At 44.4% G+C, this 24,979-nt stretch overlaps 1 protein-coding gene across 1 annotated transcript in view; it reads left to right on the plus strand.

Moving 5' to 3' along the window:
• The window catches only part of CLCF1 (cardiotrophin like cytokine factor 1), a 120,131-nt gene extending 95,896 nt beyond the window's left edge, over positions 1 to 24,235 (plus strand). The window contains exon 3 of the mRNA XM_077250838.1: positions 22,819 to 24,235. Within this exon, the coding sequence (XP_077106953.1) occupies positions 22,819 to 23,310 (492 nt within the window). The 3' untranslated portion in view covers positions 23,311 to 24,235. The remainder of the gene's footprint in view (positions 1 to 22,818) is intronic.
• The last annotated feature ends 744 nt before the right edge of the window (positions 24,236 to 24,979 follow it).

Consider the following 24,979-nt stretch of genomic DNA (forward strand, 5'->3'; position numbering starts at 1 on the left):
AAGTCTAATGAAGATACAGACAGGAGTTAGTCTGATGTGACAACCCCTTTAATAGGTATTTTTACTTTTATTCCTATTTTCCTAAAACATAAGGCACGCCAACGGTGAAAGGTTTCATCAAATCAATAAACTATAGATCTGGAGAGACTTGAAATTCCACTACTGATCATCTCCAAATTTTTTTTTGTAATTCTAAAATTATTTCTAAAATTATTCCATATCCGTAATGCATATTTTATCTTTACTTACGGGATCCTAGTCGCTGGAATGTTACATGGAAATTAATGGAAAGTTTTAGCACCACTGGTGAAACTCAACCAGTGTTACTCACAGAAGGCGTATACATACATCTGGTCTATTATGAATGTTTAGAAATGTTATGTATGTCTGCAGAAACCTTCTGGTAAATGGTAAACCACATCAGAGTACCTGTGTTAGGGCTGTCCCACACGTCCAGATAATTCCGGTACCGGAATAAATCGGTACCGGAGTTATCCGTGTCCGTGTGCCTGGGAACTCACGGAGGCCATACGTGCGGCACACGTGTGCCGCCCGTATGGCGAGTGGGTACCACACGGAGCGTGTGGTACCCACTCTGCATGGTGCTGAAGCTGCGATTCATATCATCCCTGCAGCAACGTTTGCTGTAGAGAAAATATGAAGAATAGTGTTTAAAATAAAGATCCATGTGTCCGGCGCCCCCCCCCGCTGGTCAGAAAATACTTACCCGCCTCCCTCGCTGCTTCCTGGTCTGGCCGCGGCTTCTCCTGCATGCGGTCACGTGGGCCCGATCATTTACAGTCATGAATATGTGGCTCCACCTCCCATAGGGGCGGAGCCGACTATTCATGATTGTAAATGATCGGCCCCACGTGACCGCATACAGTAGGAGGCGCGGCCAGACCAGGAAGGAGCGAGGGAGCGGGTAAGTATTTTCTGACCAGCGGGGGGGCGCACAGGGGGTGGGGGGGCGGCGGACACATGGATCTTTATTTTTAACACTATTCTTCATATTTTCTCTATAGCAAACGCTGCTACAGGGAAGATATGAATACCGGCTTCAGCACCATGTGGGGGGGACAGCGCTTACTGTAGCGCTGTCTCCTGCACGCACACGGACCCCAGACGGAGAATGTCCGTGTGAGGTCCGTGTTTTACGCGGACCCATTGACTCTATTGGGTCCGTGTAAAACGTGCGCTCCCACGAACACTGACATGTCACATCTGCACAGATGCATTGATTTTTATGGGTCTACGTGTGTCAGTGTCTCCGGTACGTGAGGAAACTGTCACCTCACGTACCGGAGCCACTGACGTGTGAAACCGGCCTTATATGTATCATTTGTCTCTGGCTCTTTCCTTGCTTGTTTTTTCCATTTGCCTGAAAATGCAGTCAGATCTACACAGGGTATATACAGGGTATACACGTGCACTTTAAGAACAATACAAAATCAGCCACTTCCAAAGGCAGGCTATAGGACATTTTCACACTGGCGTATTCTTAAGCATATTATTTTAGCATTATTATTTTGTTTTGGTGGCATACATTGGGAGCACCAGCTAGGACCGTGGGGTACTCGGGCCGAATCCGACAGTTCTTTAAAGGGGATGTGTCACAGCAGCAGTGACCCGGTCCGAGGCCCTGGGCGTCCAATAGAAGTGAAATGGTAATTAAAAGGGAAATAATAAAGTTTATGGAAAAAGGGGAATTGTTTGTGACGCCACCCGTGATATTCAGCAATGAGATGGTGGCCGACGCTGCAGTTCAGATCTTCTGGGGCAGATGGTGATGCAGCAGAGTTGGTGCAGCTCTCCACGAGTAGAACTAACCCCAGGGCAGATGTAGTGCTGTATACAAGATGATGGTGGTTGTTATGCTGGGCAGGTGTTGTAAGAATACCGCAAGCACATGGCAAGGTGCAGTTTCCACTTTTACTCAAAGTTCTCCAGTCCACAAACGCCAGCCGGATGCTGTGTTCTCCGGGTCAGTGATAGCCTCCCAGAGCTGGTGTTTTGATGTGAAGTGCCTCCCACCCTCATAGTTCTTTTGCTTGAGGATATGCCAAAGGTTCTCAATAAGTTTAAGGTCAGGGGAAGATGGTGGCCATACCATGAGTTTCTCTCATTTTATGCCCATTGCAGCCAATGACTTCATTGTCATGCATGAAGATTATTATGCTATGGGTGGCATGGTTCTTCTTTTTTTACCATGGAAGAAAGTGGTAACTCAGAAAATCTATATACTGTATATTGCCAAGGTCATTTTCACACGTCCAGGAACCCTAACAGGGCCTACAAGTTCCCTCCTAATGATTCTGGTCCAAACAATTACTCAGACACCTCCTTACTGATGTCGCAGCACAGTAGTTTTTTTCTTCTTCAATATGGCCACAGGTAATATTTATCTATTGAGATACTGATCCTTACGGCTATGTGCACACGTTGCGGATTTTGCTGCAGATCTGCAGCGGATGGGCCGCTGCGGATTCGCAGCAGTTTTCCATGCATTGTACAGTACCATGTAAACGTATGGAAAAAGAAATCTGCAGTGTCCATGGTTTGGAAAATACCGCATGGAAACGCTGAGTTGTATTTTCCGCAGAACGTCAATTCTTTGTGCGGATTCTGCCGCGGTTTACACCTGCTCCTCAATAGGAATCCGCAGGTGTAAACCGCAGGTGGAATCCGCACAAAAAACGCAGGAAATCTGTGGTAAATCCACAGGTAATCCGCAGCGCGTTTTACCTACGGATTTTGCAAAAATGGTGCGGAAAAATCAGCACACGAATCCGCATCGTGCGCACATAGCCTACTAGTTTTGTTTAGCGGCATGTTAATTTATATGGCAATATTGGGGTGAAGGATTCATGTATCAATTTGGATGGTATTAGAGTGATAATTTTATTATTATAATACATGCATTTTTCAATTCATTTCATTCTGGCAGGTTTTCCGACTAAGATTGGCCACGAGTTATATGTATACATGTTATAATATTGCCAATACTTATGGCCCCTATCATATTATATAATTCTACTTGCGATACTATATGAATTGTCTATAGGGTTACAGTGTGTGTTTTCTGTATCCCGTCTGTATAAATGTGTTGGTTTTATTGACAACAGTTTGTGCATTGCAATGCTTTATAACAGGGATCAAACTGCTAAAAGTGAAAGTCCCATAGTGGGACTAAGTAAAAAAAAAAGTTGTAAAAATATATTTTTTTTAATTCACAAAATTTCATATTTATATTACCCATAAATAAATAGTTTTATGGAAAAAAATAAAGGTACACATGTTTGGTATCACCGTGTCAGGAATGACCCGACCTATAAAACTGTCCCACTAGTTAACCCCTTCAGAAAACACCATATGAAAAAAAAATGGCAAAACGTGATGCTTTATTATCATACTGCTGGACTAAAACAAAATAAAAAAGACGAATATAAATACTGAAAACGTCATCTTCTCCCGCTAAAAAACAAGCTGCCACACAGCTCCATCAGCCGAAAATTAGAAAAGTTATAGCTCTCAGAATAAAGTGATGCAAAAATAATTATTTTTTCTATAAAAAAATATTTTTTATTGTGTAAAAGCGCCAAAACAAAAAAAAATAAATGTAGTATCGCTGCAATCGTGCAGACCCAAAGAATAAAGCTGCCTTATCAAATTTACCACATCGGAAAGGCATTAAAAAAAATCCTGAATTGCTGGTTTTTGTTCATTTTGTCTCCCAAAAATTGGAATAGAAAGCAATCCAAAAAGGCATCACTGATTGTGGAAACTTCACACTAGACCTTAAGCAGCTTGGATTGTCTGTCTCTCCATTCTTCCTCCAGACTCTGGGGACCTTGATTTCCAAGGTCTAGTGTGAAGTTTCCACAATCAGTGATGGTTTAGGGAGCCATGTCATCTGCTGGTGTAGGTCCACTGTGTTTTACCAAGACCAAAGTCAGCGCAGCCGTCTACCAGGAAATTTCACTTCATGCTTCCCTCTGCCGACAAGCTTTTTGGAGATGGAAATTTCATTCTCCAGCAGGACTTGGCACCTGTCCACACTGCCAAAAGTACCAATATCTGGTTAATAAACAACAGTATCACTTTGCTTGATTGGCCAGCAAACTCACCTGACCTTAACCCCATAGAGAATCTATCCGGTATTGTCAAGAAGAAGATGAGACACCAGACCCAATAATGCAGACAAGCTGAATGCTGCTATCAAAGCAACCTGGGCTTCCCTAACACCTTAGCAGTGCCACAGGCTGATCACCTCCATGCCACGCTGCATTGATGCAGCAATTGATGCCATAGGAGCCCTGACCAAGTATTGAGTGCATTTACTGAATATACCGTATTTTCCGCTTTGTAAGGCGCACTTTTATTTCCCCTAAATTGGGGGGGAAATGGGGGTGCGTCTTACAATCGGAATAGTAAAAAAAATAGGGAAAAAGTGAAGGAATCTCTTATCAGTGGGGCAGAGCAGCGGGCCTGGAGTTTCTGGTTTCTGGAATAAGCGCCTGTGCCTACAGACCTTCAAGAAAATGGCCGCCGAACCAGTGCATGCGCAGATGGAGCTCTTGGTCACTGAGCTCTCGATCTGCGCATGCACTGCAATAGTTTTTGGCAAATACTAGCTGGCAGCAGGGTGAATTCTGGGCTCCACTGCACACGGAGCCCTAAAGCAGAGGAGGGAGAGAAGCATGATTCTCCTCTGCAGGGATAGATATTGATTGGTGGAGGGAACTGTTGCTGAGCTGCCTCCAACAATCAGATATCTGTCCCTGCACAATGTATAGTGTGTCATCCGCAGATCCCCCATAACAGTGCATCACCACAGATCCCCCATAATAGTGTCATCCACAGATCCCCTATAACAGTGTGTCACCACAGATCCCCCATAAAAGTGCGTCATCTGCAAGTTTTTTGCACAGTATTTGGTTCAAAATATTTTTTTTCTTATTTTCCTCTAAAATCTAGGTGCATCTTAGGCTTGTTTCACACATCAGTTTTTTAGAATCAGTCACAATCTGTCAAAGTGTTGAAAAGACGGATCCTGTGCAAATTGTAAAAATCTGATGCACTGGATCCATTTTTTTGACAGATCCGCTGAAGCAGCTGCTGCCGGAATTTAAAGGAACAAAATTCTGCAGAGGTGAGAGGAGAGAGATTTTCTCCCCTGAATGGAAAAATGGGTTCCAGGTATGCTCAGTTTCAAAAAACGGAATCCGTTGCTGGATTCCGTCTTTTGATGGACAGCGACGGATCCTGCGTCCATAGGCTTCCATTATAGCCAACGATGGACAGCGCAGGATCCCTCGCTGTCCGATTTTTCGATGTACACAAAAAACGTTACTATGTCCGTTGTCTCCAGACGAAAGGCCATCCATCGCTAATACAAGTCTATGAGAAAAAAACAGATCCAGCAGCAACATTTGCTGGATCCGTTTTTTTCACAAAACGATGGATTTTGATGGATACAAAAAGACTTAAGTGTGAAAGAGGCCTTATAATCAGGTGCGTCTTATAAAGCAAAAAATACGGTACATTTCAGTAGGCAACATTTCGGATTTTAAAATCATTTTTTCAAACTGGTGTTATAAAGTGTTTTAATTTACTGAGATAATGACTTTTGGGTTTTCATTGGCTGTAAGCCATAATCATCAACATTAACAGAAATAAACACTTGAAATAGATCACTCTGTTTGTAATGACTATATCTAATATATCAGTTTCACTTTTTGTATTTAAGAACGGAAATAAATTAACTTTTTGATGATATTCTAATTTTGTGAAATGCACCTGTATGACTGGGCCCCCTGCAACCCTTTCTGTTTGTTAGCACTGTCTTGTGGTTGCCGAATAGTAGGTTTATGCAGAACTGCAAGGGTCCAGGTGTCTGTATCACACTATTATTGACAGCGAACAGTTTGGCAAGCGTGGCATACTTGGTGAGATGGACCTCTTCCTCCCCACAATTAAGGACACGTACGGGCACCCTCCCCTGGCGGACGTCGACCACCCCCCTGGCTGTCAGGAGAGTAGGCCTATTGTCTGAATACACGGGTTCTACCAGGGCCTGGTAGTCCTTACCCCTGAGGCCTATGGCTGCCCGACACCATATCAACATCTCACTCCTGAGGGGTGTCGCGATAGGGTTTGAATCACTCACAGTGACACGACCAATTTCACCACCAGTCAGCTCTACCTGTTGTCTCTGCATCAGAGCTCTGATTTCCTTTTGCAGGGCGCGTTGTTCACTGTAGCCAGCGGTTTCTGCTACCTGTTGTAACAAGACAATAACTTCTGCAAGACAATTTTCTATAACATTGGTACCGATAGTCATCATGGGATTACATTCACGGCGGTCAAGATCAACAATTACAATCCCTTGGGCCTTCAATTCCACTCGCCCCACCTTGATGGTGACCTCTTTATACCCCACTTGTGGCAACGGCTGACCATTACTGGCTATGATGGTGAAATCGTCATCGGGGCCACGAGTAATATCGGTGTCCTCCCAATACCGTTTATAAAGCACGTAAGGCATTGTCGTCACCTGAGAACCGGTGTCCAGCAGGGCGTTCATGGGGATACCATTGATCACAACAGGAAGAACTGGTCGCCCTCCAACGTATTTGGCTCTCCAATGCTGCGGGCCTGATCGTCCTACTCCTGGGGGTTGGCCCTTTGCCCCAGGGGTTGCTCGTTTAAAGGACAGTACCTTGCCAGGTGGCCCACCTGGTGACAGCGGCGGCAGATGGGTCGTCCGTCCCGATGGAAGCGATCGTCGTCCCGGCCTCTGGTCGGCGGAGTCCTCCTCTGTCGCATCCAGGGGACATCTTCTGGTCTGGAGGCCAGCTGGATCTTCTCCTTGGGGGCCTCCTGTAGGGACTGCACCGTCCGGGCTAGGGCAGCAACGCTCTTGGTCAGCTCCTGCATCTGGAGGCGGAGTCCTGCAGGGGAGTCGTCCTCTAGACTCTGGGCGTCGGCCTCGGCGGCGACTGGGGCATCCGGCGCCACCTCCTGGTGGTATATGAGAGCGGGACGCCTGGGTGGTATTGCACGGCTGGGCTGCCGCTCCTGCAGCGCCTGGATAGCTTTATCCTTGAATTGCGCAAAAGTCAAGTCTGGATTCTGCATGGCCAAGAAGTGTAATTGGCCCCTTTGGTGACTGCACAGGAGCCCCTCAATGAACCGCTCTTTCAGGAGTTTATCCTCATCTTGCATGCTGCCGGGGTCACTCTGCTTAATGGCCCGCAGCGCCTCCTGGAGATTAAGGGCATAGTCCCGTAAGCTATCCTGCGGTCTCTGTTTGCATCCATAGAAAGTCAGTTTAATTTCTGTAGCAGAACGGGTATCGAAGGTGGCTTTAAGCTTTGCAAAAACCTGCTGTGCCGTTCCCTTATCTGCGGCGGGCCAGGGCTTCACTTCTCTCAGAGCCGCCCCAAAGAGTTGGCCGATTATCATTTGAACCTTCTGAGGCTCTGTCAGGGGATAGAACTCAAGCAGGCTGCAGATCCCTTCTTTAAAGTCAGTGAACGTATGCGACTCCCTGGAGTATCGTGGGAGCCAGGCCGCTCCGGGCAGGTACGGCATAGAGAAGTGCATTATGGCCTTTGTGGTAGCGGCAGTGTCCGACTGGCTGATGGGGGCAGCGGGTTCTGCGGCAACCGGTGGTGGTATTAGGGCCGCGGCTACGTCCGCTGCGGGGACCGGAGCTGCCCCTGTGTCCATGGCTGCGACCGCCACCTCCGCTCCTCCCGAGTCGGACATGGCTGTCCCTTCCTCTCACTAACCTGCTGGGGGTCGGAGTTCCTCTTCCGGAGTTTGCACTTTACCGCGCTTTCTCGTTCCACCCACGAAGCCAAGGCTCCTCCCTCCGTGCGCGGCAATGGCGAATTGTGGCGGGAACTCTTGGCGGCAATTAGCAATGCACAGTCTTTGCAATAAGTCACAGTCCAAGCACAATAAATCACAGTTCCAAGGCACACATGACCTGATTCTTCAGGCTTAAGTAGATCCTGTTCGTGACGCCAAGTTGGAGCGCCCCCACTGCCGCAGGGCCAAGGGGCACCCGGTACTGGGCCTCTGTGTCTCGGTTCTGGGGTTGTAACGGTGGCTAGACCCGGTCCGTGACCCTGCTGAGGGGCGTCCAGTGAAAGTTGAGAATGCGATGATGTTTTGGTGTGGTGCAGGTCGCGGTGAATAACGAGGACACCAGGTTGCAGTCACTTTACCTCTTTACTGAAAGTCTCGAGGTATTCAATCCAGAGCACTGTTAACAGGGCTGTCTGAGACCGGCCGGTCCGAAGGCACATCAGGAGTTCCCTTAACAGGTGGGAATCAGTGTCTACCTTCTAGCGCCTGTGTGTTGTAGTCCTTCCCTGCTGAGCACCCCGGGATAGTCCTCACAACTGATTCTGTCTGTCTCTGATGTTCGTTCTCTCCGTCCCCCAGATGATATGGTAGGACGCACCCGTATGACGGGGTAGGCCTGGAGTTCTTCCGGGACCCTAGAGTCGCCCCTCTCCCACAGTTGCCTCCATTGTCTGCTTAGGTGATTTAGGTGAGACAGCCAACCTATAATTGGCTATCCTGCCGTGGTTTGGAGTAATGCTTAGAGTCTCTTACTTGCTCAGCGTTCCGGCCACCGACTGTTTGCGCCTCAGAAGGATGTTGCCTCGATCTTACAGCACGACTCCTTCTGGTCCTATTGCCTCTTTGCTGTATTCCTGTTTTCTCACTTTTTGTCCTTTCTTAGGAATCTGTCAGGATCCCATCCCTGACAGGTCCTCTCTCTAGCTCTTCCCAGTTACTTCTCCCTGTCTTCCTGTCCAACCCCCAGTTTTACCAGAGTGTGAGGAGTGGCCTACTAGATAGAACCACTCCCCCTGGTGGCCGGAGTGTGAAGTGTAGTGGGTGTTACCTGGTCAGGTGAACTCCTTTAGTGCAATCAGACGTAACATCACTCCCCTAGTGGCAGAGCGACGTTACTGCAACGACCAGGACTCTGGGGCGCTGCACAGGCCTGGAGCGTCGGGCACTGCCCAGGATGGCAGCAGTGCGGTGGGTCCCGTTAGCGAGGCCCCAGGCTTGCTACCAGAAGTGCGCGCCAAAGGATGTCAGCGGGTGCAGTGCTGTGGGGGATGAGTCGGCAGCAGGGCCCTGACAACCAGCAAAGGATGGGAGGTGCAGCAGGCAGTGGGGACACACTGCCTGGCAGGCCCAAAGGTCGGTAGCCTGACAAGAATGGACGATCGGGGGAGCAGGCACGGTCCAGATCCAGGATGAGGTTGGTGGTGTGAAGCGTAGCAGACGCTCCGTTCCCCCCTGGTGACGAGGAGTCCAGGGGCGCGGGCCGGGAGCAGCGCAGCCGCGCTGAAGACTTGGTTTTTTACAACGAGCGAGATGGCGACAGGGACCATCTAGATTCAGGACGTACGGCTGGCAGGGACACAGCACCTGCGCAGCTCGGTGAGTGTGAATCTATGTCTAGTATGTTGCCTAGGGGGGTTGGGTCCACAGAGTTTAGAGGTACGCAGGCGTTCAGCGGGATGGCGATGGAGTTAGGGGGTTTGAGTGGGTCGGTTGAGCCTGGGTTGCGTGATGTTTTACTTAGAGTGTCACAACTTTTGAGTAGATTGGACAGTGGGGTGGCGAGCAGGGCGGCGGCATCACCTGTGGGGGCATGGCTCCAGAGGTTGGGGTTTGGGTCACAATTGGTGCCTGAACCATTTAGATCAGTGGGGAGCGGGCAGTCGCCATCATCGTCCAGAGTATCCATATCCGTGCAAACGGAAAAGGATAAAGTGGACGCATTGAAGTTGGATGATAGGGCTAAGGGTGAGGTATATGTATGCTTTGAAGGGCCGTTAGGGGCACATTTAAAGAAGGAGGTTAAAGAAAAGATTTGGCGGGATGAATATGTAGAGATTTTTTCCCTGCTTCCCTTGGAGAAGTTCAATCTGGATAAAGGGAAAAAAGATGATAGTAAGAAGGAGGATGAAGAAAAGAGGAGGTGGAGGCTGATTCCGCAGACGTTTGTCAATTGGTTACAAGCATTTGCAATCTTAGCGAGTGTAATAGGGGAGAAGTCGCCAGAGAATTGTTTTGGTTTATTTTGTTATCTTGATGCGATTGGTGAAGCACACCGTACCTATGGTGGGCAGGCCTGGATGCGCTATGATGAACAGTTTAGGCAGAGGAAGGCGGTCAGACCAAAAAGACATCGGACTTTGGTTAAAAGTAATGGCACCAGTCAGGTACGGGCAGTCCTTTCACGGGGGCGGAGACAGCGGCACCCAGCAGGCAGGCCATGGGAGTAGTGGTCAGGGGTCACAGGGAGCAAAGGAGAAGTCAGGAACGTGCTGGCAATTCAACGAGGGCCAGTGCAAATATGGGAATACCTGCAAGTTTAAGCACGTGTGCTCCCACTGCAATGGAAGTTCACATGGGGCCTCCAAATGTTTTAAGAAAGCAAGAGGGAAGCCGGCAGTGGGTGCCGGTCAAGGGGGAGATGCCGATGAGGCTTCAAAAGATGGCCCCCTTTCTAAGTAGGTACCCTGATCAGGAGAAGGCTGGAGTCATTAGTAGGGGTTTTGCCGAAGGTTTTCATAACACCCCCCCCCCCCCCCCCGCCGCTAACTACGTGGTTCCATTTTTGGTTAAGAATTTGAGGTCGGCTGCGTTAAATGCAGCTGTAGTCAGTGACAAGTTGAAAAAGGGAGGTGGAATTAGGGAGAATGTCTGGTCCGGTTTTTGTGTTTACCTGTTGAAAGGATGATTGTTTCCCCGCTGGGGGTGGTCCCAAAAAAGGAACCGAATAAATTTTGTTTAATTCAGCATTTGTCGTACCCGAAGGGATTGTCTGTTAGTGACGGCATTTCCCAAGAGTTATGTTCTGTGGTCTATACGTCATTCGACATGGCGGTGCACTGGGTGCGCAGTTACGGCACGGGAGCTTTGTTGGCAAAGACGGATGTTGAATCGGCTTTTAGATTAATACAGAATATGTACACTGGCGCCTATTCACCTGAAAGGGTAGAGTGGAGTGCTGCGGGAGCTGCAAGTGGTTGCAACAGGTTCTGTGCCAACCCTGTTAAAAAGAACAACCAAGTAGTGAAAAATAATTTGAACTGCGCTACCCAAGAAAAAAGCAACAAAAACTTACTTACTCGTTAAGAAGTCAGTTTTTGTATATGAGAGCCACTTGTTCCTTTAGTAGAGAGGTTGAACCTGATTGTAGTAAGTTACTGCAGGGATATCATAAAGTCAGTGAAAATGATGTTGACAGAATAGTACAGATGGGTAATCGTGAATATTGTATATATACACTTACTTTTTGTGTGAAGCTGTTATGTGCTACACTGTAAGGTGTTCCTATGTGGATTCTGATATTAATCCTTCCACAGGTTTAGGAAATAATTTGCTTGTGTTAAGCTCTGACGGCTGCACCTGGAGTGCTTGCTTGCCGCAGTCTGGTGAACCGATACATATACTTGCTGGAGTAAGCGCTGATTCTGATGTACCTGTATTGTTAGCAGCGCTGATTACGTCCGGCAATTGGTGGTGCGGGCAGTGCCAGGGGTTTCCTGAAGAGACGCGTACTGGCGAGAGCGCAGGAGCGCGGGAGAACACCAGCGCCTCGCGTGCCCCGGCAGGAAGCAACGCTGAGGATGCGGTGATGAATTGGGGGCGGAGCTGATGTGACGTCACACAGAGTAAGGACGGGAGCATGGTGGAGACAAGCTGCCTACGCGTTTCGAGGGTTAGCTTCCCTCTTCGTCAGGGCTATGTCTCCACTATGGGAATCCGTCCTTAAGTAGTCGCCTGATTGCCAGTTAATCGCCCTTTGGAACCCCTGATTGATAATTGGCACCATAATTAGAGCCAATTGCTCACATTTAGTGATCCCTGGTTATCAATTAGCATAATAGTTTGAACTAAAATTGCCGAATGGTGGATTATTGCATCTATTGCTGTCAATTCAGAGCTATACGATAAAATGGTGAAAGGAACTTGGAGCTCTGTATAATAAAAACGATAAATACTCCTACATGTACCATTAGATATTTTAGTAGATAATAAAAAAACCTTTTATTGATTTATAGATTAAAAACTGCTACGCTTGGAGTAATATGAATTAAATGTAAGTTAAAATTAATTTTTTAGTTTTAAAATAGTAAAAACAAACCAGAAATATATATAAATATAATATAATAAAAAAATAGAGAATAGAAATAACCGAATATCCCATCCCACAAAAAATCCTAATAACAAAAAACAGACATATGTTAGGCTACGTTCACATTAGCGTTAAGCTAATGTGCGTCGGGTTTGCGTCGGCGACGCAGCGGCGACGCATGCGTCATGCGCCCCTATACTTAACATGGGGGACGCATGCGTTTTTTTTTGTTGCGTTGTGCGACACATGCGTCTTTTTTGCCGCAAGCGTCGGACCAAGAAAACGCAACAAGTTGCATTTTTCTTGCGTCCGATTTTCGGCAAAAACCGACGCATGCGTCGCAAAACGCAGCGTTTTTGCGTGCGTTTTGACGCGTTTTTGCATGCGTTGTGCGTTGCGTCGCCGACGCAACGGCGCACAACGCTAGTGTGAACGTAGCCTTACTGATCCCAAAGTGAAACTACAAGGTTTCATGCCATGTGGCAAATGCACATGCTGTAGACGAGTGTCTAGTAAAAAAGAGATTCGCACCAGCTTCAAGGATGCCAATGAAGTGAATGAATATCCCATCCATGATTATATTACTTGTCAAACCACAGGGGTCATTTATATACTAAAATGTCCGTGTGGAAAGATCTATGTAGGCCGTACAAAAAGAAGATTGATGGATAGGATTAATGAACACCTTAATAACATTAGTAAGGGGTTCATAGGACATCCATTATCCCGACATTATTTGGAACAACATAATCACTCCATCTGTGGAACTTCCCCCCTCGAGAATTGCGTGGAACCACATGGATACCCCAAAAGGGTATCCAAGTGGATCCACACAATTCTCGAGGGGGGGACTATATCAAAGCCATGTCCCGGGTGGAGTCCAGGTGGATATTCACCTTAGACAGTCTGGCTCCGACTGGCTTAAATCAAGAAATAGAACTATATGCCTTTTAAAACGTCCCCCCCACCCTCCTTATAACCTTATTACACACACTAGCGGAGATATGTAAGCAGGATGTGTGTTTGGAGATTATTACTATTATACATTTTTAGTCAAACATTAGAATTTCGTTTTATCTACCATTTACACTATTATCGTTATGACTACAAAATACTATTTTTATCCTTTTTAAATCTTGCTAATCCCTTTAGGCTTTAATAAATATAGGGAATTGCATAGATGGGATATTCGGTTATTTCTATTCTCTATTTTTTTATTATATTATATTTATATATATTTCTGGTTTGTTTTTACTATTTTAAAATTAAAAAATTAATTTTAACTTACATTTAATTCATATTACTCCAAGCGTAGCAGTTTTTAATCTATAAATCAATAAAAGGTTTTTTTATTATCTACTAAAATATCTAATGGTACATGTAGGAGTATTTATCGTTTTTATTATACAGAGCTCCAAGTTCCTTTCACCATTTTATCGTATAGCTCTGAATTGACAGCAATAGATGCAATAATCCACCATTCGGCAATTTAATTCAAACTATTATGCTAATTGATAACCAGGGATCACTAAATGTGAGCAATTGGCTCTAATTATGGTGCCAATTATCAATCAGGGGTTCCAAAGGGCGCTTAACTGGCAATCAGGCGACTATTAAGGACGGATTCCCATAGTGGAGACATAGCCCTGACGAAGAGGGAAGCTAACCCTCGAAACGCGTAGGCAGCTTGTCTCCACCACGCTCCCGTCCTTACTCTGTGTGACGTCACATCAGCTCAGCCCCCAATTCATCACCGCGTCCTCAGCGTTGCTTCCGGCCGGGGCACGCGAGGCGCTGGTGTTCTCCCATGCTCCTGCGCTCTCGTCAGTACGCTACTCTTCAGGAAACCCCTGGTACTGCCCGCACCACCAATTGCCGGACGGAATCAGCGCTACTAACAATACAGGTACATCAGAATCAGCGCTTACTCCAGCAAGTATATGTATCGGTTCACCAGACTGCGGCAAGCAAGCACTCCAGGTGCAGCCGTCAGAGCTTAACACAAGCAAATTATTTCCTAAACCTGTGGAAGGATTAATATCAGAATCCACATAGGAACACCTTACAGTGTAGCACATAACAGCTTCACACAAAAAGTAAGTGTATATATACAATATTCACGATTACCCATCTGTACTATTCTGTCAACATCATTTTCACTGACTTTATGATATCCCTGCAGTAACTTACTACAATCAGGTTCAACCTCTCTACTAAAGGAACAAGTGGCTCTCATATACAAAAACTGACTTCTTAACGAGTAAGTAAGTTTTTGTTGCTCTTTTCTTGGGTAGCGCAGTGGTTCAAATTATTTTTCACTACTTGGCTTTTAGATTACTTCCGATTCACCCGGACAGTATTCCGATGTTGGGATGTTTTTGGAATGGTGGTTATTATTTAGATAGATGTTTGCCGATGGGTTGTGCCATTTCATGTTCCTTGTTCGAGACGTTCAGTACCTTTTTAGAATGGGTGGTCAGGGATGTGGCTGGTGTCCCGTCCGTCATTCATTACTTGGATGATTTTTTGTTTATAGGTCCTCCAGATTCTAGTGTGTGTAGAAATATTTTGGCCACCATGGAATGGGTGGCGGGGCTTTTTGGTGTACCCTTGGCTAAGGAAAAAACTGAGGGCCCTTGCACTGTTTTAAGTTTTCTGGGAATACTGATAAACTCGGAGAAAATGGAATGTCGGTTGCCAGAGGATAAAGTGTTGTCCCTAAAACAGGAGGTTGTCAGGCTTAAAAAGGTGACTTTGAAAGAGTTGCAGTCTTTGCTCGGCCGCTTGAATTTTGCGTGTAGGATCATGCCCATGGGTCGAATTTTTTGCTGAAGGTTGTCCAGTGCGATGGCGGGGGTGCAGTCTGCGCACTATTTTATTCGATTGCGACAAGAGCATAAGGATGATTTGTTGGTGTGGCAGCGTTTTTTGGTGCAGTACAATGGTCGCTCTCTGATACAACAGCAGATGATGAATAACTTTGATTGTGAGATTTACACGGACGCAGCAGGCAGCGTTGGTTACGGGGCCTATTGTGCAGGGCGGTGGAGCGTCGGAACGTGGCCTGACTGGTGGCATAAGAAGGGTCTCACAAAAAATCTTGCTTTGTTTGAATTATTTCCCATTGTGGTGGCAGTTTTAATTTGGGGTGAGGTGTTTGCGAATCACAGAGTTAGGTTTCATTGCGACAATATGAGTGTGGTGTCAGTGATCAACACTCTGTCAGAGTGATAAAATTGGTGAGAGAACTTGTTTTACAATGTCTGGAGATCAATGCATAGATTTCAGTGGTGCATGTACTTGGCGTGCAAAGTTCTATAGCAGATGCCTTATCTCGTTTACAGTGGGAGCGTTTCCGGGAGCTGGCACCAGAAGCGGAAGCATCAGGAGCAGTATGCCCTTCACACTTGTGGCTAATTCTTGCGGAGGAGCGGGACGGTTAATTCGGGCCTCAGTTACGAGTCAGACCTGGGCGTCATATGAAGCATCATGGAATATTTGGCAGAGTTTGGTGTTACAGTGGGGTACGTTGGGGTCGGAGGAAGACAAGTTGTTGGCTGTTTTGTGTTTGGTCGGCAGGGCGGCAGATTTAGGTTGGTCTATTTCTAAGGTGAACAAATTTGTGGCCGGTCTAGCTTTTGGTTTCAATCTGGAGGGTTCGGCGGATTTGACAAAGAATTTTTTGGTGAGGCAAGCGCTAAAAGGTTTTTGGAGAGGTAATAGGAGCATCGATGGGCGCCGGCCTATATCGTTCAGTGTGCTTGAACGTTTAGGCAGAATATTGGATGGTATTTGCTGCTCTCATTTTGAAACGGTATTGTTTCGTTTGGCTTTTTCGGGGCTCTACGAATAGGTGAATTGGTGTCTCGTAGCAGAGTTAGTGCGGGTGGCTTATTGGCACAGGACGTCGACTTTTGGATTGGCGGCACTGTTTTTGGATCCGGCATTCTAAGATGGATCAGGCTGGTGCGGGAAAACGGGTAGTGTTGGGCAGAGTTGCTGGGTCGTTGATGTGCCCCGAACAGTGTTTAAAGGCATATTGGAGTCTGTGGTCCAGTCGAGCGGGTCCATTGTTGTGCCATCAGGATGGGGCTTTTCTGTCTCGTTTTCAGTTTATTGCGATTCTTCATAAAGGTTTAAGGGAGTTGGGTTTTTCGCTGGATGCGTTTGGGTCGCATTCATTCAGGATCGGGGCAGCGTCAACGGCCGATAGCCTCGGCCTGGGGTCAGAAGTGATCAAGCGCATCGGACGCTGGAGCTCGGGCCGTTATTTGTCTTATGTACGGCATTAATTGCGGTAGCTTTGTTGTATGTTGGGTCGTTATTTAACGATTACTGTTGTTATATATTTCAGGTCGGGACCCATACCTGGCCTGGATTTTCAGACATTCATTTGTCTATTGGGGGCGCTCCGGGCAGATGCCAGGCAGACGGTAGGCAGTTAGGTTTTAGTAGGGAGCAGGTTGTTGTTCGGTGGCTCGGTTTTCGGGGAATGGTTTGGAGCAGGGCGATTTCTTATTTTTCACGAGCTTCTCGTTTGGGCAGAACACCCAATATCTCGGTGGTTCATTTGGGGGGGAACGATTTAGGCTCCAAACCAGTTAGAGAATTGATAAGGGACATTCGTTTTGACTTTCTCCGGTTGTGGACATCATTCCCAGGGATGTTAACGGTCTGGTCGGATATTGTTCCTCGACAGAAGTGGAAGTTCGCATGATCATTTAAAGGGATAAATAGGGCTAGGGTGAAGTTGAACAGGGCAGTTGCTAAGTTTGTATCCAGGAACGGGGGTATAAGTGTTAGGCATTTTGAGTTGGAATCGGGTGTTGGTAATTTTTGGCGGGAAGACGGGGTTCACTTGAATGAGATTGGCATTGACTTGTGGGCCCTTTCAATACAAGAAGGAATTGAGAGAGCAGTGGTGGCGTTGGGGCACTCACAAGCCTGAGGTGTTCAGGGCTGTGAGTGTTTTGGCAGGGGGTGGGGTTCTTGGAGTTGATGCTGATTCAGCTGGGAAGGAATTTTTAAGTAAAATTCCGGACAGTTAAAATGGTGTTTGTTGATCTGGCATTTTGGTTATGGGCTCTGGACGGGGTTTTTACCCTGGGAGCTGGTGGGATTTATGGTGCCCTCGAGCTGGTGGTACGGCTGAGGGTAAATTGAGGTGTTTAAGTTCTTTTTGGGTTTGCCAAAATATTTTAAGCCAGAATTTTTTCCCGGTGGGCTCCAAGAACCCTCCCCTCGAATTTTGCATAAATGCATATTAATGCTTACAGTAAATGTTTGTTGTTGTTTTGTTAATAAACTGGCCGCTGTGGCCAAAATTATCGAAAAAGAATTATTGTGTCTTGTTTTTATTTAAAGTATGATGTTTTGTGTGCACGGGTTAGTGGGTGGTGGATGTTATGGGTAATAAGTAGCCATATTGGCCATACACGGTCAAGTGCTTTTTGGACATCATTACAGTGCCGTTTTTAATGAAGAAAAAAAAAGTGTTGCATCACTAACAAAGCACTAGGGAAGGTATAGATGCTTGAAATGACGTGAAAGGTTTCCTTTAACAACAGAAAATAGGACATATGGAGAAAAACAAAAAAAGATTGCACATAGTTTTATAGAATGATTTTAGGAAAGAAATAATTATTCATCCTGCACCGTGAACATCATAAAAACAATACCAGAATTGCTGCATTTGCTTATCCCAACTTACAAAAATGGAATAAAAAGTCATTAGAATCAAAGCATTCATAATTATTATGCTGTAAAGCTAGTTATTTAGTTATTCTGCAAGGAAAAATTATAAAAAAAAATGAAGTCAAGTTGAATCCAAACTGGCATCAGTATAACTACAACTCCTCACACAGCTTTGCCTTTGGAAGAAAAAAATCTTATGGGCCTCAGGATATGGCAAACAAAAACAGGATTTTTTTAAAATTATTTTTGTACAAAACTGATAACAAATAAAAAACGTCAACACTTCATGTGAATGATAGCACATGGTGAACACTGAAATAAAACTCTAAATAGCTGTTATTTTTACCATATCCCCCAAAATTGAAAATAACTTATTAAAATGCTGTATGTACCACAAGGTGGTAATAATGAAACCTACAGCTCGTCCTGCAAAAAAGTGGCCCTCAAATACCTCCTTTGATGGAAAACTAAAAAAATTTGATTTTACAGATTTTTTAAATTATTCAATGTACAAAAATAATAAAACATACCGTAAATAAGACTACATAAATTTCATATCAACACAATGGTACTGACAAACAGAATACAGTTAAAGCACTATTTGTGCCAACCTGTGAAAAAAATGTAGATACTCAGTGACAGAATTGCTATTTTTTTCTACACTATGTTTCTATTCCATTTAAAGAGTTCCTAAATATTTATAAGCATGTTATATTTATCTCAAAATGGTGACACCAAGGCTATTTTCCAATCATGAGCTTTTGGTGAGTTTTTGCAGTTGCAGATTTTCTGCAATATTTATGCACCCATTAAGTAAAATAGGTCACTTGCATTTTTTAAAAAAATATGCAGCTTAACAAAACTCACCAAAAACTCTTTGTGGGAACATAACCTTACAATTACAACTCTTCTCATTAATAAGGGCCTTGTACAGAAAACAGGAGTTGACCTGTAGTACCCACCGGTGGCCATTAAACATTGAATGGAGATAGACAGTGCAGCTCCGTTCAGTATTTACAATCATCCCCCACTTGGATTTTTACAGACTGTCAGGAAATTAGAAGAGGTGGGGAGACTTTTTTCTTTCTTTCTCCATTTATAAGAAAATCTGGTAACACTCGGACCACACTCCGATCAAACACTGATCAAAGTCTGATCAAAACAATTGGTCCATTTTTCTCATATGTGAGAAAACTGAACATCTGAATGAGGCCTTATAAGGGTTGTCTGGTCTTAGAAGAAAAGTTTGCTGTCATTGTATGTGACGACAGACTGCTGAATCGTGACAGTCTAAGGGGTGCACATTGTCATGACTCCCTTGTAGTCTTACCCGACTTCTCTCAATAAAATAATTTTGAGAGAAGCACAGAAATTTAGACAGCACATGACAGCAAGTGTGCAAATCTAGATGTCATTCACAAACTTTTTTCAGAGTTCAATGTTGTTCTCAAGGTTAAACAGTTTGGGCACCACTGTTGTAGATCCTGATTTGGGATCAATTTAACCTATAACATTGTCATAAAGCTATTGACCATAATACTACATCCATCCATGTAATTTCCACAATAAAAACTTAATGGAGAACTCTAAACTTGCAGTAATGGACTGAAGCAACAACCATTTTATTACGTAGTTATGACTTTTTTTTAGTAATAGTAGGGAGAGGTAGAAATATTTGTTAATGATGTGAAGTGCCATTGAACTTGATATTTTTTGGACATTGCTTGGAGATTAAAGGTAAAAGATAGACAGTTGTATGATGCAATAATGGTTGCATTGCAGACAGTAACTACCTTTAGCCATGCCTCTCACCTTGGAAGGACATTGAGTCTCCGTCCCAGGACTATGATACCAGAGGCTTAAGGGAGTAAAAATTGTCCAAACACATAATGCATACTCAAAAGAGCTCTTCCATTGAAATTATGTTCCATCATAAAAGGAGAAATAGTTTTTGAAGTTCTACTTCAAATTTTAATCTGATACTTCTATCCCTCCTAATACCCATTACAATAACAAATGACTTCTTGTGTCATAATCCCCCGTTATCTGAAATCTACAGGGGTTTGCCGAAACCTGAGTAAAACAGAAAGGCTACGTTCACACGATCAGGATTTCCATCCTTTTTTTTTCCTGCCCGTTTTTGGCAAACGGCAGCTAAATTCCGCAGTGAATTTGAGCTGCGTTTTCTGATCCTTTTTCTTCAGCGTTTTCCACTGCGGGTTTCCAATAGCAGTTTCCTATTGGAGCTGCTGGAAAACCGGTGCGGAATCCGCTGAAAGAATTGACATGCTACTTCTTTTTTCCGCTGGAAAATCCGCGCGGATTTTCCAGCGGAAAAACGGATCGTTAGCACAGCGGTTTTGGTTTTCCATTGGGTTACATTGTACTGTAACCAACATGGAAAACTGATCCGGATCCGCAGCTGAAAATCCGCTACGGATCCGGATCAAAATCCGGATCGTGTGAACGTAGCCTAAATCTTAAAAATACACTGGAGCTTTGACATAAATGTAGTTTTGTTTTGGATCATGGACCTATTTTAAGACCTGTTGTCAGATGTTGCTTACAAGTTAGTCTCAGAATGGAAAGCAAATGTTGGGGCCCATAAATGGTACCATGCCTGAGGCCTAGAAGAGCCTTGATGTTCTCCTGAAACCACAAGTGAGTTTGCCAGCACAAGACTCCTATTTGTACTCCCGGTGTATCAGTGCGGTCTGCGTGATGAGACTGATCCTGGAGTTTATGTGTTTCAGGAATGTGAATGCATAAACATGAATGCTAATTGTGTAGATCTACATACACTTTGTGTGTACACATAGATACCCTTACACAGCTACACACTCCCCCGAGGCAACAATCAGCCGTTATGTATATACAAGGTAGGCACAAGGTGTCATTGGATCCATGTATCTATTCACATGCTGATATAAACACTTACTTCTGCATATACACACACATTCACAAATAATTATATCTTCAAGGTCGCTTCCCCTCCTGTGCTCCTACTCATTTTCCTCTCCTCCTTTGCATCGGACCATGACTCCCCTGAGGCCTGATTGGGGAATTAGTGGCTCAGAGTGATATATACATTGCCAACTACTTATATAACACGCAAATAAACAAGCCAACAGCAGTATGTTACATAAGCAGACAGAACAAGACATGTTGTACCTTCCAGATTAATAGCAATGTATATATGCGGAACATGGCTGCCATTCTCTCGGAGATAGTATCAGATCTAACACCAGCTCAGCAGAACATGGTACCTAGCAATAAGAACCTATCAACAGTTTTGATCCACCTAAAGCGCTGTCAGCATTATGTATGGAATATGGAGATCCTTCTAAACATCTCCATGTTTGCCATGAGTTATGCCACACACTGCAGAAAAATTACCTTGGGCAACTACCTCACCAAATGGAAAATAATCTCCAAGTGCCATCAGATCTTCCTTTGATGGGCAAATGTCCTGCTATTTTAGTGGCAAACCCTCCTATCTAGGATTGAATATCTGATACCCCTGGCATCAGCTATGTATGGTGGACCTAATGTGGCATAGGAGGTGTTCATAATGCTTTTTCTAACAAGGTTTTACTGTTGGAAAAGTTGGATTTGTTAAGAAAGCTCTAATTAGCCCTTATGTAGTGGAGGTGGTGGGGTATGGGTGTCAAATATGCTCTCAGGTTCCATTTTAAAGTTGTTATCCTATGACAAATGTATTAACGATGCACAGTATAGGTGATACATGTACGATTACTGCAGCCTTCACTTTTGTAACCCCCACTGGTCCCTAGAACAGAGGTTCAATTGGATTCATCTTTAATCTTCAGGCAAAGCCATTCTTTAGTTGATCTGGAGGTATACCTAGGGTTTTCATTGTTGTGCTGAAAGGTGAAATTCATCTTCATCTTTTTAGCAGAGGCCTGAAGGTTTTGTTGCAATATTGACTGATATTTGGAACTGTTTATAATTCGCTGCTGAAAAACATCCCTAAAGCATAATGCTGCCTACACCATGTTTTAGTGTGGGCATGGTGTTCGTTTGTTGATGCACATTGTTGGCTTTCCGCCAAACATGCCAATTTATAGCCAAAAATTGCAATCTTTGTCTCATCAGATCATAACACTTTTTTCCACATTTATTTGAAGACTTGTTGTAGATTTTGGCAAAATGTAGATATACTTGGATGGGTTTTTTTTGTACAAAAAAGTCTTCTGTTCTACTATCCTACCCAACTGGTTAAACATGTGAAGAATAAGGGAGATTGTTGTCACATTCATTGCACAACCAGTACTTGCCAGATATTCCTGCAGCTCCTGTAATGTTTCTCTATGCTTCTTTGCAGCACCCTGGAAAAATTCTTGTCTTTTCAGTTTTCATGCATTTTTAGGAACATCCATTGTTATTATTTAATGTTGTTGTTGTGCCAAATTTAAGGCACTTCTAATGCCTTGGAATTTTTTTTGTACCCTTCTCCTGACATAACTTTCAACAATGAGATCCCTTTGCTGTTTTGTAAGCTGTAATTTTGCTATAAAACGCAACAACAAAAATGTCAGGAAAATCCTACTGGAACAGTTAAACTTTATATGACGTTAATGAAAAATCACTGTCAATGATGGTAGCTGTTTACTGACTACTATGTAATATGAGTTTAAAAGTGATTGGTTAATTTTGAACACAACCACATCCCCAATTATGGGTGACTTTACAGGTTAAAAAAAAGTTCTGAAATGATTCTTCTTGATTCAGGACTTGGCATGTTAATATGGGTGTGTAGAATTTTTATATCCACTTTAGTTGGCAAGGTAAGTGAAAAAAAAGAAAAATCAAAACTGATTTAAGATGTATTTTAAGAATTTTCAAAAGTACACAATTAGAATTCAGCATGTGATGTTGGTTTTATATATTTTATACAGTTTTTTTTCTTCTTTCTTCAGCTAAATTACCTGGGCCCGCCTTTCAACGATCCTGATTTTAACCCTCCACGTGCTATAGGACCAGAAACGATTCCTAGTGCTTCAGTAGACCTTCACATGTGGCGGAATCTGAATGACAGTCTGCGATTGGCAGAAAACCACCGAGCATACAGTGTTTTACTTTGCTATTTGCGATCCATCGATAGTGAAGTGGCGCGAACTGAGCTACGAAGGAGCTTGGGCCGCTTCTGTACCAGTTTACAGGGCCTAGTTGTTAGCATAGCTGGGGTAATGTCTTCACTTGGCTACAATCCCCCACCTGAATTTGCCACTTCTTCTGCTCCTCCAGGTTTAGGCTTTGGGAAGGGTAATGACTTTCTACGCAAGATGGAGGACTTTTGGCTACTCAAAGAGCTGCAGATTTGGCTTTGGAGATCAGCAAAAGACTTTAATAGATTAAAAAGGAAAGTACCAGCAGTTGTGGCCTTCCGAATGGATTCCCATGGCTTTTGAAGATATGGGACTGGTGAAAATAATCATAGAATGAATTTATGGTTTTATTCTATGACACAAGGGAGGTGTAATCCACAATAATGTACTTTCTGATAATTTCAGTAATATAGTCCTTGGATAGTTACAGTAGCTTCCTTGTCAAAAAGACAAAAGGTTTTAAAATCCACCAAACACATCAAGTGGCAGAAAATGAAGTGATAACTATGCAAAGATGGAAGCTTCAACTCATAAGAGCCTACATTTTTTTTCAACAATTAAAAATGGATAAAAGAGGCAGAAGGGAAAAGATGTTCATCAAAATGATGGAAGCCTTATCCAAGACCCAACTTAGAGAAACAAAGGCACTGAAGATAGATGGTGGAGTCATGCACCTGTGCACATTTTTAGATTATTTATGGTTAAAGAGCTTTAACAAACACTCTTTAATGAGATAGCTTTATGATTTAGACAGATGTTGGGATTAGTATCCTTAGTATATTTTTGAAAATGTGTAAGGCAAGGTTTTATAAGAAAAATACGACTCAATCAGTAAGCAAACATGGCCCTCCATAACATAAGAAGCTTCTCCATTACAGGCTATTTCAGACAAAGCAAAATAATGCACCTTCTGTTTCTAAAGGTACCTTCACACTAAACGATATCGCTAGCGATCCGTGACATTGCAGCGTCCTGGCTAGCGATATCGTTGTGTTTGACAGGCAGCAGCGATCAGGATCCTGCTGTGATATCGCTGGTCGTTGCTGAAAGTTCAGAACTTTATTTGGTCGTCAGATCGGCGTGTATCGTCGTGTTTGACAGCCAAAGCAATGATGCCAGCGATGTTTTACAGTGGTAACCAGGGTAAATATCGGGTTACTAAGCGCAGGGCCGTGCTTAGTAACCCAATGTTTACCCTGGTTACCATTGTAAAAGTAAAAAAAACAAACAGTACATACTCACCCTCTGATGTCTGTCACACGTCCCTCGCCGTCTGCTTCCCGCACTGACTGTGAGCGCCGGCTGTAAAGTGAAAGCAGAGCACAGCAGTGACGTCACCGCTGTGGTGTGCCTTACGGCCGGCAATCACAGTCAGTGCAGGAAGCAGACGCCAAGGGACGTGTGACAGACAGCAGAAGGTGAGTATGTAGTGTTTGTTTTTTTTACTTTTACAATGGTAACCAGGGTAAACATCGGGTTACTAAGCGCGGCCCTGCGCTTAGTAACCCGATGTTTACCCTGGTTACCCGGGGACCTCGGCATCGTTGGTCGCTGGAGAGCTGTCTGTGTGACAGCTCCCCAGCGACCACACAACGACTTACCAACGATCACGGCCAGGTCGTATCGCTGGTCGTGATCGTTGGTAAATCGTTTAGTGTGAAGGTACCTTTACACATAAGAAGAAGCATTGACAGTAGAAATGAGCAAATAAATTTGAGTCAAATTGAATTCTACTCAAATTTTACAAAAAAATCTGCATTCACCAAAATGAGGATTTTGACATTTGCTTCCGCACAGATTCAGCAATATGACGGCCACTGGCTGCCTTTTTTTTGGATCATGAAGGGCCATCAAAAGGTTAAAAAATATAAAAATCTTTATACTCACTCTTTTGCTCAACTCTCCAGCCCCTCTGCTCCTCACCGTTACCTGTCCAGTCCTCATCTTATCTTCTGTTCCCCGCCGCTTATGC

The sequence above is a fragment of the Ranitomeya variabilis genome, chromosome 4 (genome assembly GCF_051348905.1).
Source record: "Ranitomeya variabilis isolate aRanVar5 chromosome 4, aRanVar5.hap1, whole genome shotgun sequence".
Classification (NCBI taxonomy): domain Eukaryota; kingdom Metazoa; phylum Chordata; class Amphibia; order Anura; family Dendrobatidae; genus Ranitomeya; species Ranitomeya variabilis.